At 39.5% G+C, this 16,816-nt stretch overlaps 1 protein-coding gene across 2 annotated transcripts in view; it reads left to right on the forward strand.

Moving 5' to 3' along the window:
- Nucleotides 1-16,816, forward strand: part of SMURF1 (SMAD specific E3 ubiquitin protein ligase 1) — a 41,408-nt gene that overhangs the window by 7,497 nt on the left and 17,095 nt on the right. For both annotated transcript variants that reach the window (XM_070955379.1, XM_070955380.1), the window contains exons 2-8: nt 10,751-10,789; nt 11,715-11,823; nt 13,089-13,222; nt 13,354-13,419; nt 14,055-14,130; nt 15,454-15,698; nt 16,701-16,785. In XM_070955379.1, coding sequence (XP_070811480.1) covers nt 10,751-10,789; nt 11,715-11,823; nt 13,089-13,222; nt 13,354-13,419; nt 14,055-14,130; nt 15,454-15,698; nt 16,701-16,785 — 754 coding nt within the window. The remainder of the gene's footprint in view (nt 1-10,750; nt 10,790-11,714; nt 11,824-13,088; nt 13,223-13,353; nt 13,420-14,054; nt 14,131-15,453; nt 15,699-16,700; nt 16,786-16,816) is intronic.

Raw genomic sequence — 16,816 nt, forward strand, 5'->3', positions numbered from 1 at the left:
GATGTAAATCCAGCACATCTGGAAGGCCACTTGGTTGCTTAGCTCGAGATGTTTGTTTGGTGTTGCTAAATCTTTTACCCTGCCTTCAGTCTCTCAGAATTGCAGCCAACAGTATTCTTCTTTTCTAATACCAAAATGCTAGGAAGGAAACCAAATCAGTCCGTGATCTGTTGAATTCCTCGGTGAAAATGAAAAATTAAAGTTACACCCCTGTCCCTCAGAAGGTTTCAAAAACTTGAAGAGGGAGACTGAAATGTGCTAACCTGCAGTCAAAAATATTTCTTAGGGAGAATTCTAATTAAAATGTCAGGACGGTTTGCTTTTAACTGAATCGACACATATTTGTAAACTATTCCCAGAAAAGAAGATGGACTGAAAAGAGAGGTGGAAAAGATAGCTATTCTGTCTACTGGGACATTTCATACTAAAATGAATTCTCAGATGAATTCACATTGAAGGATGGAAGTATGATCTGGACCACTTTTGACTATAGGTAGTCCTCGACTTACAACAGTTTGCTTAGTGACCGTTTAAAGCTACAACGGCACTAAAAAAAAGTGACTTACGACCGTTTTTTCACGCTTATGACCATTGCAGCATCCCCATGGTCATGTGATTTACATTTGGCCGTTTGACAACTGGTTCATATTTATAACGGTTGCAGTGTCCCTGGGTCACGTGACTCCCCTTTTGCAACCTTCTTACCAGCAAAGCCCATGAGAAAACCAGATTGACTTAACAACAGCGTTACTATTTTAACCACTGCAGTGCTTCACTTAACAAACGTGGCAAGAAAAGTCGTAAAATGAGGCAAAACTCACTTAGCAACGTACATTTTGGGCTGAATTGTGGTCATAAATTGAGGACTGCCTGTACTTTGCAAAACTGGGGCAACAGAATCATGACAGCTGCCAGAAGGATAGGTTGCTCCTTCCTAAAGTGCAATATCTAAATGAGCAATGGACTTACTTCAGATGTTAATCAGTGTCTTCCTGTCCTTTTAATTCAGACAGTTTTTCTAGATTACCCTCTTGTGTATTTTAGTTGTCTCCAGTCACCTTGCTCCTCCATGGAAATTATGAAAGCTTGAGGTCTGACTCGTCTGGAAGGCACCAGGTTGGCGAAAGTTGGTTTAGAATAATGGACTATGTTGTATTTCAGGAATTTTTTTTCCATCTTTTAGTGTCTTAATTAACCCAACGGTGCAAGGATTTTTATGATTGCCCAACAGATTTGTAGATGGGCATTGCTAATTATCTTATTAACAGTGAACTTTGAAAAACGGTTGGATGATATGTACATTTTGCTTTTCATTCCTCTAGGATGCCACTGTCTACAATTTCCCTGCTGTTCCAGGATGTCTGTCTAGGTATTTGTTTATGAGTCTGCATGGACTTTTCACAAACGCTCCATAATCCACATAATTAAAAGCAGACAGGGTGGATAAAAAACGATGATAATTTTTTTTTAAAAAAAATCAAATCAGTTTTTTAAAATTTAAATTGGATTTTTTTTATTTTTATCAAATTTATTTTAATAAAATGGTTTTGGAGTAAAAATCTATCTAAAGATAGTTTCTATTTAAGATACATTAATAATTTAGTTTATTCAGCATGAAGTGGAGCTTAGTTATGTAGCATGAGGCTGTATATTTTGCAATATTGGGACTGTCGATGAGTCAACAGCAGATCAGAGGAGAAGCCGCTGCGGGACAGAGATGACAGTTGCTCTTTAAAAATTATGATTTTAAATCGAGTTGATTTAAATCAAGCCTTTTTACTAGTGATTTTTAAATTGTGATTTAAATTGACTTAATCAAATCCACCCTGAAAGCAGACAAGGCTGCTTTATTACAACTAAATTCTATAGTTCGTCTTGACCCATAGAATAGAAATATATCTGTTGCAAATAAGGAGCATCACATTGCTTGCGTATAGTGACAAAGCTGGTTTCCACAGTACTGTAGAGTTATATCGCTATTAAAATGTTTAAGTGCCCTAAATATGCAATTTTGTTGTGAGCAATAAAAAAAAGGATAAATATTACTAATAAATAAAATAAAGGATAAATAAATATTACTGGGATAATTCAGAACAAGTAAATTTATCACTCTAGGTCTTGGCTATTTTGTCATTTTAGATGTTCTGAATACAATCTGCTTTCTTCATCAATGGTTAAACAGCAAGTTTACATTACACTTTCTTTTGTTAGCTCAGTGTTTGTTAGTGCAGATCTACTCTACAAACAGAGTATAGATTCAGATTTAGAGTAATGCTGTCATATTTGAGGAACAAAAGTGCATTACATAGGCTGATACAGCTTTAGTTAGAAAAAGACCCTCCATAATGGCGTGCATTGTTACGGCTACCTTACATTCTGTGCAGTTTTGTTAAAGATGCAAATGTTTAGAAGCATAGATAAAAAAGTACCAAATTAAGTTAAAACACAGAATTTAGTTCTCTCTCTCCCCCTCCCTCCCTCTCTCTCTCTCTCCCCCTCCTTCCCACCCTCCCTCAACAAGAGTTACTTATAAACTCTCAGAATAATTCCATTTTCCAAGTTATGATAATAGCTATGGAAACACCAGGACAGTCCTGGGCCGCACATTACTTTCTATGCCTGAGGGTCTTGTTTCACCCATTGATTTCCAAAGGTTTAAAGGAACCGTACCTATTATCTTTGAATCCACATAAATCAAGTGCCAGGAATTGCTTTTTGTTTTAAAGACAGTTTAACATAATGATTCGCAAGACTATTCAGTCACAATAGAAGATGCTAAAGGCAACATTTCCTGAATGTTTGTATCACAAGTGGGTATAAATTATGCTAGAACAGGTTCATTCAAATCTGGCAATATCCTCATCTCTCTATTCTGAATGTGCCCTACAAACAGTTTTCCTGTAATCCAGTCTTCTGGCTCCGCACTGTCAGCATTGAGGACTGAAGGTGCAAATATCTTTACTTACAAAAGAGCATTGGGTGAATAGAAAGTGATCTGCCAAAATGTGGAATGAACAGTCAGTATTTTGCCTAGAGTAGATGTTTCCGTACATATGAAAATTAGTTTTCTTATCAATTGATTTATCTGGAAATGAATTTTTGTTGATTGAAAACATTAAAAAAAAAACCCACCAACCCTATGTTTGGGATTCAAATGTATCGGAGCGGGTTGATGTCCTCTCTTCAGTGCTCTTGTAAAGGCACATAGAATGGGAAGGTATAAATGTTTACATGAATAAATTGATTGATTTTATATGAATAAATTGAACAGTATTATAAAAATAAGAAATATTTCACCGTTTTTAACTATGGAATGACTTTTTAAGAGTCCTTTTTGAAAGGGTAGGAGACTGTCCAATGTCAGTTATCCATTTGACTAGATAACTTGCAGAGATTTGGATGCTTTCTGAGGCCCACAATATAATCACACTATCCTGCCTCAAAAAGAAAGAAAAATTGCAAGAGCTATTTTTGGCAGTAGTACGAAAGTAGTTTGCTGTTGCGTTCCTTTGGATGTATATGCATGTGTGTATCTTTGCAGTCTAGCTTGAAGTCCTGACATTTTGCGGTTCTCTTTTATTCAAGATCTGGTCCTAAGTTTACAGTACGTACTTTTTTTTTTTTTTTAAATCATTTGGTTTTGGCTGATTGCATGATCAGTCTGGATTTACACAAACCACCTTCTTTCCACTCAAGTTTTGTTCAAGAGCAGGTTGTTAAACAGCGAGTTTCCATTCTCAAGTGTTGACTAACACTAACTAAAGCTTGGGGAAGTGCTTGGATGTCAAACGTGACCCCAATGTTTGTATCTTTGACCTTGGCCGATGCCTCCCGATTCTTTGCTTCATTTGCCCTTATGGGTGATTGTACAGCGCTGTCCTCAACCAGAACTTTCAATGAACTGTAAGTATTAAGTATGCATAGCATTTTTGGCAAATGAAGTGAAACTTGGAATCTGAGTTATGCTTGCTAGTGGGAGGAAGAACATGCATCTCATACATGGACAACGTTGACTGAATTATACAAGCAGCAAGCATTTTAAAACTGCTTTTTTTAAAAAAAAAAAAAAAATTCTACAGCTCTTCCTTCAGGGCTCCTGGCTTATTGAATAACAGAGGTTTGCTCTCAAATGAGGCAAAGAAAATTAGTAACCAAGAAGGGTGACTTCGAGCAGCGGTCACCAACCTTAGCAACTTTAAGCCTGGTGGGCTTCGATTCCCAGAATTCCAGGCTTAAAGTTGCCAAAGTTGGAGACCCCTGACTTAGAGCCCTAGAGGTTCAGCTTGGACTTCTCTTCCCTTCTCTGAGGAAATCAGAAAGAAACATTAGAAGTCTGAATTCACTTTTGGATTCAGCATCCGCATTTCCTTGCTGCTTTTGTTGTTTTGTTAATGATTTACAATAGGAAAAAAAAAAAGACAGGAACCAACATACACGTAGCCCTCGACTTACGACCACAATTTTGATTGCTAAGTGAGACATTTGTTAAGTGAGTTTTGCCCCATATTACGACCTTTCTTGTCACAGTTGTTAAATGAAGCAGTGCAGTTGATTAGTTAGTAACCCGTTTGTTAAGTGAATCTGGATTCCCCGTGGACTTTGCTTTTGTCAGAAGGCGGCAAAAGGGGATCACGTGACCCGAGGGCACTGCCACCGTCACAAATATGAATCAGTTGCCAAGCATCTGAATTGTGATCACATGATCACGGGGAGGCTGCAAAGGTTGAAACTGTGAAAAACAGTCCTAAGTCACTTTTTAAAGTACCATTGTAACTTTGAACTGTTGTTTAGTTTACTTTAGTTTAGTTTATTGAATTTATATACCGCCCTACTCCCGAAGGACTCAGGGCGGTTGTAAGTCGAGGACTGGCTGTAATGTCACAAATGACGATCATGTGATACCAGGAGGCTGAAAACCTGCTAAATACATGCCAGTTGCCAAGCACCCAAATTTTGATCACACACGTGTGGATATTACAATGGTTTTAAGTGCAAGGATCGGTCATAAATAACTTTTTTCCAGTGTCGTCGTAACTTTAGATGGCTGTTAAAGGAATGGCCTCAAGTTGAGGACTACAGGTATTGAATTCTCCTCATTTTCAAGTGCTTCCCACGTCAGAAATGGATGTATCTGCTTCAAGAGAAGAATACTACAATGAGGGTGTTATGACAAAATCAGTATTTAATAACTTCATATGGAAGAGAGTCAAGAGAAACCTTTTATCAAATTTCAGCTAAAACTTAAATCTGAGCTAGCATTTTGGGGGATTTAATGTAGGATGAAGCTGCTTCTGTTTGTCATAATTTCTTCTGATTAAATGCACTTAGGTGTTGGGTTTTTTTTTTGTTTTTTTTTAAGCAGGAGAGGTCAGTGGTCATCTGTAGATTTTTAGTTGTATTTATTGGTAGTATATTCTATCACACTTTAATTAATATTGTACAGTTGTTCAAATTACATCACCCATTTGGAAAACAGGAAAGAAATCATTGTGAGAACATAGCCTTCCATTGGGTATACAATTACTAGAAAAGAGTTTTCCCTCCTAAATAGGTCACTGATGATTTTTGAGTTTGGGGAATTGCATATTATGCAGATCTGAAAGCCAGTAAGGGAACCTTGGTGCACTGAGATAGCTTTAAGTGGAATTAAGCAGGGAAGGTCATACGGAAAACTAAAAATAAGTATTTCTTGAAATGCGGTGCAGAAATTCTGCAAGGATTTTTGTCGGGGGGGGGGTGTATGTGCTGAGGAGGTGGTAAAGTCTTCAGATAATAGAATGTACAGATGATCAAAGTCAACCCTGAAATGTCTGCTACTGAGGCTTCTTCTTTTTATTCTTCCTTTTGACTATCTTTCCATTGAGTCTTTAATCTGTTACTTTAATAAAGCACTTGAAGTATAATTAGGTCCCAACTCTGTTCAATGGAAATTCTGTCTAGTATGGATAATGCTAAGCGTGATGAGTTATTTTAATATTTTGGATGTGAGTGCTGTTAGACGATCAGATCTGAATTTAAGTGGCTAAGAAGGTGTGAATAAATTCTGAGGAATTCTAGCTTCTTAATGGATGAGTAGCGAGGATCTGCTATTCTTTAATAGCTAGCTGAATTGCTTTCAGCTTCGTATAAATAGATCTTATACAGTACTACACAGTTGATACTATTTTAATGCACAGAAGTTACAGATTGTCAGCTCTCCAATGGACATTTAGAAAATCGTAGCATGCTGCTGTTGAATTATCAGATTATATGTTACTGTAGTTTGTTTTTTGAACGACTTAGCTTGGTATTTTGTGGAAATAGAAGCAAATTCTCAGGTGGCCTTAAGACAGGTTCTTACAAGCCCACTTATCCAACTCAGGAATTACAGTGGTGTCTGGAGCATATACGACAGGATAAAATCCTTGATACTATTCAGGAGGATTAATACTGCCTTTAAGTTTATTACAGAAAATGTTAGCATTTTGGATAGCTACAGAGGTACAAAACGTTCAGTTTAAGGCCAGGGCTGGACAAAAATTGGTAATAAGTTTTATTCAGCCTTCTTTCCTTCTTCCATCCCTGTATCACCAGCCTTTGGTGCCTTTGATATCAAGAATTTCTTGGCATACATAAGAGAGAGTATCTGCATTTTCTGTTGAGCTATTTGTTTCTGATGTTTCTATAGGTCTTGTTGGGCCTTAGAATTAAATTGTGAGGATGGTTTATTTCAACGTTTAAAATATGGAATAAAACTTGTGATTTGCTTAGAAATAAAGACTATCCTGATCAGTTGTGGCTGACAAGTTGTTCACATAACTTGTTGATATTGGTTGCCTTTCCAAAATTCTTTTTTCTAATTCCTTGTGGCGCTTTCAGAGTTCATAAAACATAAAATAATAGGGTCGGAAGGGACCTTGGAAGTCTTCTAGTCCAACCCCTGTTCCTTGCACAGGCAAGCTGCCAGGGAGCTGACCAACACTAGAGCTAATGAAAGTCTTTATTTCCAAAATTTCCACAAAATCAGAGCCACCTCCAGGGTTTGTCTGCATCCTAACCTTGCATCGTTCTACCCAGCTGTTGATCTTGGCGTATGGCAGTCTCTCTTTTTGCTTTTCTTCCATTGCTGCAAAGATCAAAAAAATTCTTTCCCTGGAAGAATGAGATTGAATTTTTGCAACCTGAGTTAAGTGTTACTTGACTGGTTTGTTTGTTTTTTTTCTTTCCCTTTTCATCTCTAGCTGTCTAACCTGCAGTGTTTCTCAGCCAGCTTATACTATGACGAAAGCAAACCTTGGGAACCGTGTGTATGCGCCTAGTTGCAAAAACTCATAGTGTTTTGGGCTGCTCTGAGCATAGAGCAAATTCTGATTTTGCTGTGGGAATTTAGGGAATTCAGTAAGTTGCAAGTATTACATTGAAAACCATTGAGCCAAACAGATTGTGCTTCATAAAATGAGCATATGGCTTTATAACATGTCCCCACTGCACACCCAATTATTGTCGAGAGGCCTTCCCCCCTGGAGTTCTCACAATTTGCAAAATGTATAGGTAAAATCCACGTTGACTGGGAATTCTTGGAGTTGAAGTATGGGTTATGTCGAGGGCACTCAGTTGGCGATTGCCGTGGTAAGGAATCAAACTCTGTAATTCTATCTTGAGGAAATGAAGTATCTGTTGGTTCATTCTTGGCTCACAGTTGTTAAGACATGAATAAAAGAAATAACCGTTCTGTTTTGACTGAACCACAATCAGATCTCATGAAGTAGTCAAATTAATGTTCCTATGTTTAGCTGTTCCTGCCAAAGATGTGTTATTTCTGTAAAACCAAATGAAGAGAAAGAAAAATGCGAGATTGCAGATTCTTTAGCGATGAAAAAATCCAGCTCTGGACTATTTTAATGTGATCTGGTAACTAGGATACAGTACTGTTTTTTTCTTTATGGCCACTTGAGAGGCTAAACTAGATATAGGCTTGACTTACAACAATATGTTTAGCGACCATTCAAAATTACAACGGCACTAAAAAAAAAAAAAAGACCTGCAACCGTTTTTCACACTTAACGACCATTGCAGCATCCCTGTTGTCCTGTGATCAAAATTCAGAAGCTTGGCAACTGGTTCATATTTATGACGGTCACAGTGTCCGGCGGTCATACAATCCCCTTTTGCGACCTTCCAACAAGCAAAGTCAGTGGGGAAGCCAGATTCACTTAACAACCGTGTCACTAATTTAACCACTACAGTGATTCACTTAGCAAATGTGGCAAGAAAAGTCGTAAAATGGAGCAAAACTCACTTAACAAGATTTCTCAATTCCGGGCTCAATTGTGGTTGTAAGTCGAAGGCTAGCTGTATGGTGGCAGCAGGTCCTTCCATTTAAAGTTCGAACCTGATCGTGTGTAATTGGGAAATAGTGGGATAATCAATTCCCAATTCATGATTTAGCTTTCGGTAGTCTTATCAGCTGCCGGAGAATCATAGAATTGAAAATGGCCTTGGATTTCATCCAGCCCAACCCCCTGAAAGGAATACTGTGACGGCAGCACCACTAAGGAGTAGCTAATGATCCTCTACTAAATTCCTCCAGCGAAGGTGAATGGATCATCTCCTCACTGCTATTCTGTCAGCCCTTAATCTTCTCTTCTCCAGGCTAAATATAGCCAGCTCTTCCAAGTGTTTTTCCTAACGTTTCAATTCTACTTCTTTTGCTATCCTACCCATCCATCTGCGAGTGGGTCTCGCTCATTCTGCCTTTTTCTTAAAACGTTTCATCCAGAGCTGGACACCGTTCTCCACTTGTATAGCCTAACTCTGCATTACAGAATGGAACTACTCTGTTAAAGCAGCTTAAAGCAAGCCAAACATCATCTCTCGGGCTTTTTTTTTTTGCTATCCAAATGCAGAACTTTTAATTTCTGTTACATTTCAGTGTGTTGGATACGGCCCACAGTCTTAAGCCTGTCCGGTTCATTTTGTCCTCCCAACCCAGATAGCAAGAAGTAAACTCAGTTGAAAGAAGAAGCAGAAAAAAAAAAAAGGTGGAATTGAAGGAAACCTAATGTGAAGCAGGAAGGAGACGCCGTTCCTTTCAGCTACACATTTCTTTTGTCTAAAACTCCCCTTCAAACACATGGCATAGTTTTCATTGTTCAGCCAGTCTTCTTCTTTCTTCATGTAACTACAGATGTCAAGGAATGAATGTTTTCGTTAAATTAAAAATGGAGAAAGTACTTGGGATGATTCGGATGAGGCTTACGACCCTATTGTCACACTCCTCTAATCGGGAGAAGGTGGCTTATTTTGGCCCTTCGTATTGACTTTGCTATATAAATGAACCTTCACGTTCAGGGTTCACTTTTAAAGGCCAGATGCTGGCAGCTGGTGGGTGTATTTGACAGAGCTGGACTAGAATGGACTTTCTGATTAAACAAACCTTTGGTCTTCGCTTTCAGAGTCTTCTCTGTGTTTCTGTTGATGTGCTTGCTCATGCGTGCACAAGTAACAGCCCTCTGAACTCCCTATCATGAGTGGATGCTGGAAGTGAAAGTTATTTGTCATTGTCCTGCTGGAGAAGGGCGGTATACAAATTAAAAACAAATAAATTAAATTCTAGCAAGACATTGTTTAAAAGTACATCGCAAAAATAAGGGTATTGTAGTCAAAACATATGTTGCCAAGTGAAACATTCAGTGAGTTTGCCACAGTTGTCACAGACTTCTCTTGCCACAGTTGTTCAGTGAATCATTGCATTTCTTAAGTTAATAACATGGTTGTTAAGTGAATCTGGATTTCCTATTGATTTTGCTCGTCAGTAAGTTGCAAAAAAACTGATCACATGACTACGGAGATGCCGCAACAGTCCTAAGTGTGAAAAACTGTCATAAATCACTTTTTTGAGTGCTGTTGTAACTTGGAACGGTCACTAAATGAACCGTTGTAAGTCGAGGACTACGTGTTAGATTGAGCGCCTGCAGCAGCAAACAGTGCGTATTTTAAGGCTATTGATAATGTTCATTGCCCATAAGGAAAGTACTTTTATAGAGAGTCAGTTCAGAAGTTGAAGTTTGAGGTGTGAGGTGTGTGACATGGTTACTTCTGCAACATTACTCACAGTAGGATTATAAATAAAAGAAATTGTGCCCTGAGAATTGTTCCACATGAATGCTTTTCAATCAGTCCCATAATTTCAGCATTTCGCAATATTTTTGTTTAAAGGCATTTGGTTGAATTTTCAGGCTGCCTCTTCTGCTCCTGTCTGCAATGTTACCACTGGTTTCTTTTAGCGATCAAAAACATGTTTGTTAAGAGTAGCACCTCTGTGATAATACTAAGTATCGAGTCCTTTTGCTGGAAGAATAACTTTGTAAAAACTTTAGTAAGAAACCACAAAGCTGGCTGGAAAATGCTTGAACCTCAACAAGGCTTTAATTTGATCACACAAGCCAAACCTTGTCTGAATTCTCAAAATCCTAGAAACGGCCAATTAAAAAAAAAAAAAAAAAAGAGTTCCTAGTACAATGAACAAACTTTCCATGGTTTCTCCATATAAATGAATTAGAAGGTAAAAGCCCAGGTTTGGGAAAATATGTGCTGTGCAATTCATGAAAAGAATCAAAACGTAACGCTGCTATTTATTAATCCAGTTGTATGCCTCTCTGAGCTTTTTATAAATTGTGCCCTGGGGTGTGTAAGAGAAATCTTTTCCCAGCTTGAGCTGTTTATGCTGAAATATGAGTGGAATCTGCTAACCTTTCTCTTTTTCTCGCAGTGCTTTGTGCCAAGAATCTTGCAAAGAAAGATTTCTTCAGTAAGTAACTGAAAATATACTTTTTCATACCTCCCCACCGCATCCTTTGCGCATATTGAAGCTAGTCTACTGATGTTAGTATGTCTACTGATCTTGTATGTTTCTGCTGAGGGTATTTAAGGAAAGTTTTTCGAGAGTCGGAAGCATAATTGTCTGAAACTTCTATTCACCAGACCACGAAGCAGCGAGCGTGATCTTTTTGCTGTGAGCTGCTTAAAGGCAGATCTCAACTCTGGCAGCTGCCAGCAAATACATTTCTGCTCATGCTCACTCTCTTCTTCCTTCTAAATTGGGTGAGGCGCTGTAAGCCATGGTAAATATCTCCTCTCGTGAGATGACAGGATCAAGTCACAGTGAATTAACCGGGGAATCACCGTTGCATTAAGAGACGTGCAGGTTCTTTTCCCAGACACGCCGGAGATCATATATTAGAAACCCAAAAAAGACTTAGTTGCATTTTTCAGAATTTCAGGGGACTTTTAAAAATAGCACACCGTGGAATTAGTTAGTGATCGAGCTTCACGGGAAATTTGTGTTCTCCTCCAGGGGCATGCAGCTTTTAAATCAAGGGACACCCAAGGCATGTACAGCATAGCAAACGTTGACTGGCTCCAACGTTGCCCTAGGCCTGGGGTCTTTGGGGAGGTGGGGGTTAAAAATTGAAACAGAGACCTTAAGCCAGGAGGCCACTAAAAGAGGTCTGAGTAGCCGTATTTCGCTCACGGTCTGTTTTTTTTACTCCATGCTCTACCCCTTCTGTAGTAAAAGAAACTTTACCAAAGAGAAAATGCTCTGTATCCCCAGCAACTGCTTAACATTTCTTCTCACAATTACAAAGAGAGCAGTTGTTAAACATTGTGGTTCAGTAGTCCTCTGCTAGCTTCGTTGGTCTTTGTGGTGACCGGGTTGCCTTCGTCCTTGGCAGGGCTTCCTGACCCCTTCGCAAAGATTGTGGTGGATGGATCTGGTCAGTGTCATTCCACCGACACTGTGAAGAACACCTTAGATCCCAAATGGAACCAGCATTATGATTTGTAAGTTGGCTGTTCAGCAAGCAGTTTTATTTATTTTTCTTACATACGTTTTTTCACTGATTAAATTTCTATGCCGCCCACCTCACTGAGGTGGGTTCCAAGACAATCGTTGTTTTTGACCTCTTTATTTGCATGAAGTATTCACAACCTTGATCTGTACCTAGGAACCAGGGCCTAAGGTAACTTAACAGCAAGAGAGAAATCACACAGTGAATGCAAGTACCATGTTTCCTCGAAAATAAGACCCTGTTTTATATTTTTTTGAACCCCGAAATAAGCGTTTGGCCTTATTTTTGGGGAAGTCTTATTATTTTGGGGCGCGTGGAGCAAGACGGGGCTCCTCTTGCCGTCTTACCTGATTTCCAGCTCTGTCTCCCTAACCCTAACCAGAGGAAATGGCGGGGACTGGCTGCACATGCATTTAAATATTTTTTGGGGGGGGCTTATTTTAGCGCAAGTGCTCAAAAGCCCGATTGGGCTTATTATCAAGGGAGGTCTTATTTTTGGGGAAACACGGTAGGTTACCAAATAGACTTAAGAAAGCAGTTCCCAAATAATCCATAAAATAACCATTCCTTCTATATCTCCTCTCTTACACAACTGGTCATCTAAAATGCTTTAAACCAGCCGTGCTGATCCAAAGTAATATTGAGGCAATGCCCACTCCCTCGGGGATGATTATTAGTATGTTTTGTTAGAGAATGTTGTTGTGTAATAATTTGCAAGACTTAATTTTGGGGCTTGGGAGTTGAGATATCGGCTAGACTCCCAGGCAATTATTTTAGGTGTGCCCAAGTGACTATGTCTTCATGTACTTTTGAAAGCCCCTCAGTTGAAAAAACATTGTGTCTTATCCGACTTGTGGATTCCAGAAATGGAAGCCTGTATTACTTTTTCTAGAAATCCTTACATAATTCCTCGGCTGTTAGAAACCGAAGGTGCCTCTTGTCCTATGTACTCATAGTGCAAAAACAAGCCTTGACGCACTAACTCCAGTTTTAAGAAAAAGCAGCTTTTCCAAGGTCTAATGAGCTCTGCACTTTTGTAGTTTATAATAAGGTTGTCTGCAATTAACAAATGTTTGTGTGTTATCTATTTAACATGCTGTGCAAATTACAGTAATCTAGTGATTAGTTGCATGTTTCTCTTTGATAAAGACGAAGTGTTAACCAAAGCATTATTCAAATGGATTCACAAATGGGGAAGTTGTACCATAGCAGACAATGAACCTCCATTAAATATCCTCCTCCGACTGATTATTCTAGATACGTTGGAAAATCAGATTCTATCACCATCAGTGTCTGGAACCATAAGAAAATTCACAAAAAACAGGGAGCTGGCTTCCTGGGATGTGTCCGACTTCTTTCCAATGCCATCAGCAGGCTAAAAGATACGGGATGTAAGCATGTCTTTATTGCCAAATGTTTTCTGGGTTGGCTTGGGCAATATTTTGTGACTCTGTTCTGAACACTGATTCCCAATTGTATATATTCTTGGCTGAATGTTTGCCTCCCCCCTTATTCATTTCAGACCAGCGTTTGGATCTATGCAAACTAAATCCCACAGACACTGATGCAATCCGAGGCCAGATAGTTGGTAAGAAGGAATATCTGAACAGATAATTAAAGTATAGCTGTGGTGTTCAACTCCGGATATAACAAGCAGAATACCTTTATTTGAAGTATACCTCTTAGTGTGACTGGGGTGGTTAAAAAATGTCTTCCTTTTTAGACTGCCCCCTAGTGTGACAACTTTGCTCTCCTTGCTCTTTGGAGTGAAAAGAATTTTGCAATTGCATGTTAATATGGGAAGGCTTTGTGTTTTAGCCAAAGTATTTTATGGATTGCATTATTGGGCAGTGGCTGCTTTGTTAATTGTTTTTGATTGGTAGTGGCCTTAATTTCTGAAATTTTAAGGCGGCACTAGGAATAGAAGGCTTCCTATATTCTTCTTTTTTCCTTTTTGTCGTTAAAGATTGATTGAATTATTAGAATTTGAAAATGCACTGCCTCTTAAATTATCTCAGCAAAGTACTCAGATCTGCCTTCATAGGAAGGAACTCTGCATGTGGCTCCTGGCCAAAGACTTGAGAGTCTATATAAAAAAAAAGGGTACAAATGCTTGCCATGTCAAATTAAACCACTTCCCAGAAATGTTTTTGTATTTTCGTTGCTGTCTTCTATTTGCAAAGTGAAACTTTTGAATGTTTGCTTCTCTTTTTCTCATTCCAGTCAGCCTGCAGACACGAGATAGGATAGGCACAGGAGGGTCTGTGGTAGACTGCAGGGGGCTCTTGGAGAATGAAGGGTAGGTATGCTTTTCTTCCAATCAATTTGTGGGGTCCTTGGTGCTCTCTGAGCTTGGAGTCTTCTCGCAGCCCTTTTATTTCTTGCCTCACTTTATCTGGTCGAAATTGAATAGAATTAAGTGTTCTGCCCTGAATCGCTAGGGGTGGAAAGATTCCCCTTGTTGTGATTGTGGTGCAGACATGCAAACGATTAAACATATTGTGCAAGATTGTCCCACGAGGTGCGTTCTCTGGTCCCCTAGAAGATCTGCATGAAGCAACACCGAGGACGATGGCCTGGATAGCTGAATTGGACATCGAGTTATGAGGCCACTGCTGTACCCCCGTAGACGTTTTACTTATAACTGTGTAGACCGTGTGTATATGTATACTTCGCTTCTGTCATGTTCTCATCGTACGCTAATATTGTAATAAATAAAAGCTCCAAATTAGGTAACATCGTCCATGATTGTGCACTGATGATGTTCCTGAGTTGGGTCATGAAACGTCTGAAAGAAAACCACCAGTCTCAGACAGCACCAAGGACCACACAGTTCCACCCTGAGTTACAAATATTCTCTTCTATCAGTTTAAGAATAAAAGCTAAATTTAGCGATTGGGTCAAAAAAAACAAAACACAATTGCAGCAAAGAACGAGGGCCGAAAAGTCAGATCGCTTTCCCTTGGCATTTTATCATCATTAAGTGAGTCACTGGAGGAAGTGTGGTCATTGAAGAGATAAATGCAAATTTAGTCTTTGGCACACAGGTCCTCTCCCCCAAATTTTGCCGTTGTGAACAGGGTGGATTTGATTTAAATCAAGTCGATTTAAATCACAATTTAAATCGTGATTTAAATCACTAGTAAAAAGGCTTGATTTAAATCAACTCAATTTAAATCATAATTTTTAAAGAGCAGCTGTCACCTCTGTCCCGCAGCAGCTCCTCCTCTGACTTGCTGTTGACTCACCGACAGTCCCAATATTGCCGAACATACAGCCACATGCTACATAATGAAGCTCCATTTCATGCTGAATAAACTAAATTATTAACGTATCTTAAATAGAAACTACCTTTAGATAGACTTTTCCTCCAAAAGCATTTTATTAAAATAAATTTGATAAAAAAAAAAATCCGATTTAAATAAAAAAATCATCGATTTTTATGCACCCTGGTTGTGAATCAGCTGTGTTTTGTGTTTCAAGATAATTTTCTTGGTTCTTGGCTTCCAGGGAGGGAGGTCTACTTGGAAAGGCTGGGCCCCGTCCCCTAAAGCCGGTTATTCCAACACTTCCTTAGTGATGTGTGAAAATCTGTCCACTGAATGAGCTTCCCTACTTTCAGAACGGTTTATGAAGACTCGGGACCTGGGAGGCCCCTGAGCTGTTACATGGAAGAGCCAGCCCCATATACAGACAGCACAGGAGCTGCCGGTGGAGGGAACTGCAGGTTCGCAGAAACCCCTGGCCAGGATCAGACCCTGCAGGTCCAGCGATTGCGGGGTCCTGATGTAAGAAGCCATGTCCAGACACCCCAAAATAGACCCCATGGTCATCAGTCGCCATCACCGGATCTGCCTGAAGGCTATGGTGAGTTTGGGTAGCCGTCCAGAGTCATTTTGCATAGCGAGTCAGGTGGTATATGAGGGAGGGGGGGAGGAAAGAAAAAGAAAGGAAGGAAGGAAGGAAGGAAGGAAGGAAGGAAGGAAGGAAGAAGGTGGAAGGAAGGAAAGAAGAAAGGAAGGAAGGCAGAAGGAAGGAAGAAAAAGAAAAGATGGGAGGGAGGAAGGAAAGGATGGAAGGAAGAAAGGAAGATGGGTGGATGAAATGAAGGAAGGAAGGAAGGAAGAAGGTGGAAGGAAGGAACGAAGAAAGGGAAAGAAAGAAAGAAAGAGAAAGAAAGAAAGAGAGAAAGAAAGGTGGGTGTTGGGGGAAGAGACTTCTATATTCTGTTTTGCACCCAGAAGTGGCATTGCCTCGTTTTGTGGACTTCTCTTTATGGGATTTTTCACTTGGCATCGTAGTTTTACTCCTGGTATGTTTATGTTTATTGATGTGTGATTGGCTTTTGTCTAAGAGGCAGAGTAAGTGGGAGGGTTTTTCCCCCCTGGAGCTGGCCAGATGGTAGTTTAACACTGTCAGTGTTTTATTTCTCAAATGAATGTATCAGGATCTTGTAGCTGGACTGCTGTTCACATGGTCTGTTGGCAAGGCAATAGTAAAACCAGATTCTCGTGGTAGTTGGGAGGGAACCATGCAAATGTTTTGCAGCTCGTAAAACAGCTGCCCAATAAAATGTGAATGACAAACAAACAAGACCGTACATTGCTCCAGTAGAGCAATAGGGTTTCTGAATGAGCAGTCAGCAAAAATTAATTTAAAAAGCGACGAAAGTGCAAGACACTCCTTGGTGTTACCTTTCTCCTGTCATGACAATGACAAACTCCTACAAAGGTAAGAGAAGCAAATAAACTACCGTTTTCAGCTTTAGCTCAGTTTTACTAGGGTTGGCTTTAGTCACAAAGGTCTGTGAGGGATTTGGGCGTTTTCTCTGTTAGCCACCTTTTCTCTCTCTCTCTCCTGTCTCTTTAGAGCAAAGGACAACAGTACAGGGACAAGTTTACTTTTTGCATACACAAACTGGGGTTAGCACCTGGCACGATCCCAGGATACCAAGGTAGGTACGGTCGCTGCTTTTGAGTTCATTT

This window comes from Pituophis catenifer, unplaced genomic scaffold (genome assembly GCF_029215685.1).
Source record: "Pituophis catenifer annectens isolate HBS135680 unplaced genomic scaffold, rPitCat1.0.hap2 SCAF_16, whole genome shotgun sequence".
Lineage (NCBI taxonomy): Eukaryota > Metazoa > Chordata > Lepidosauria > Squamata > Colubridae > Pituophis > Pituophis catenifer.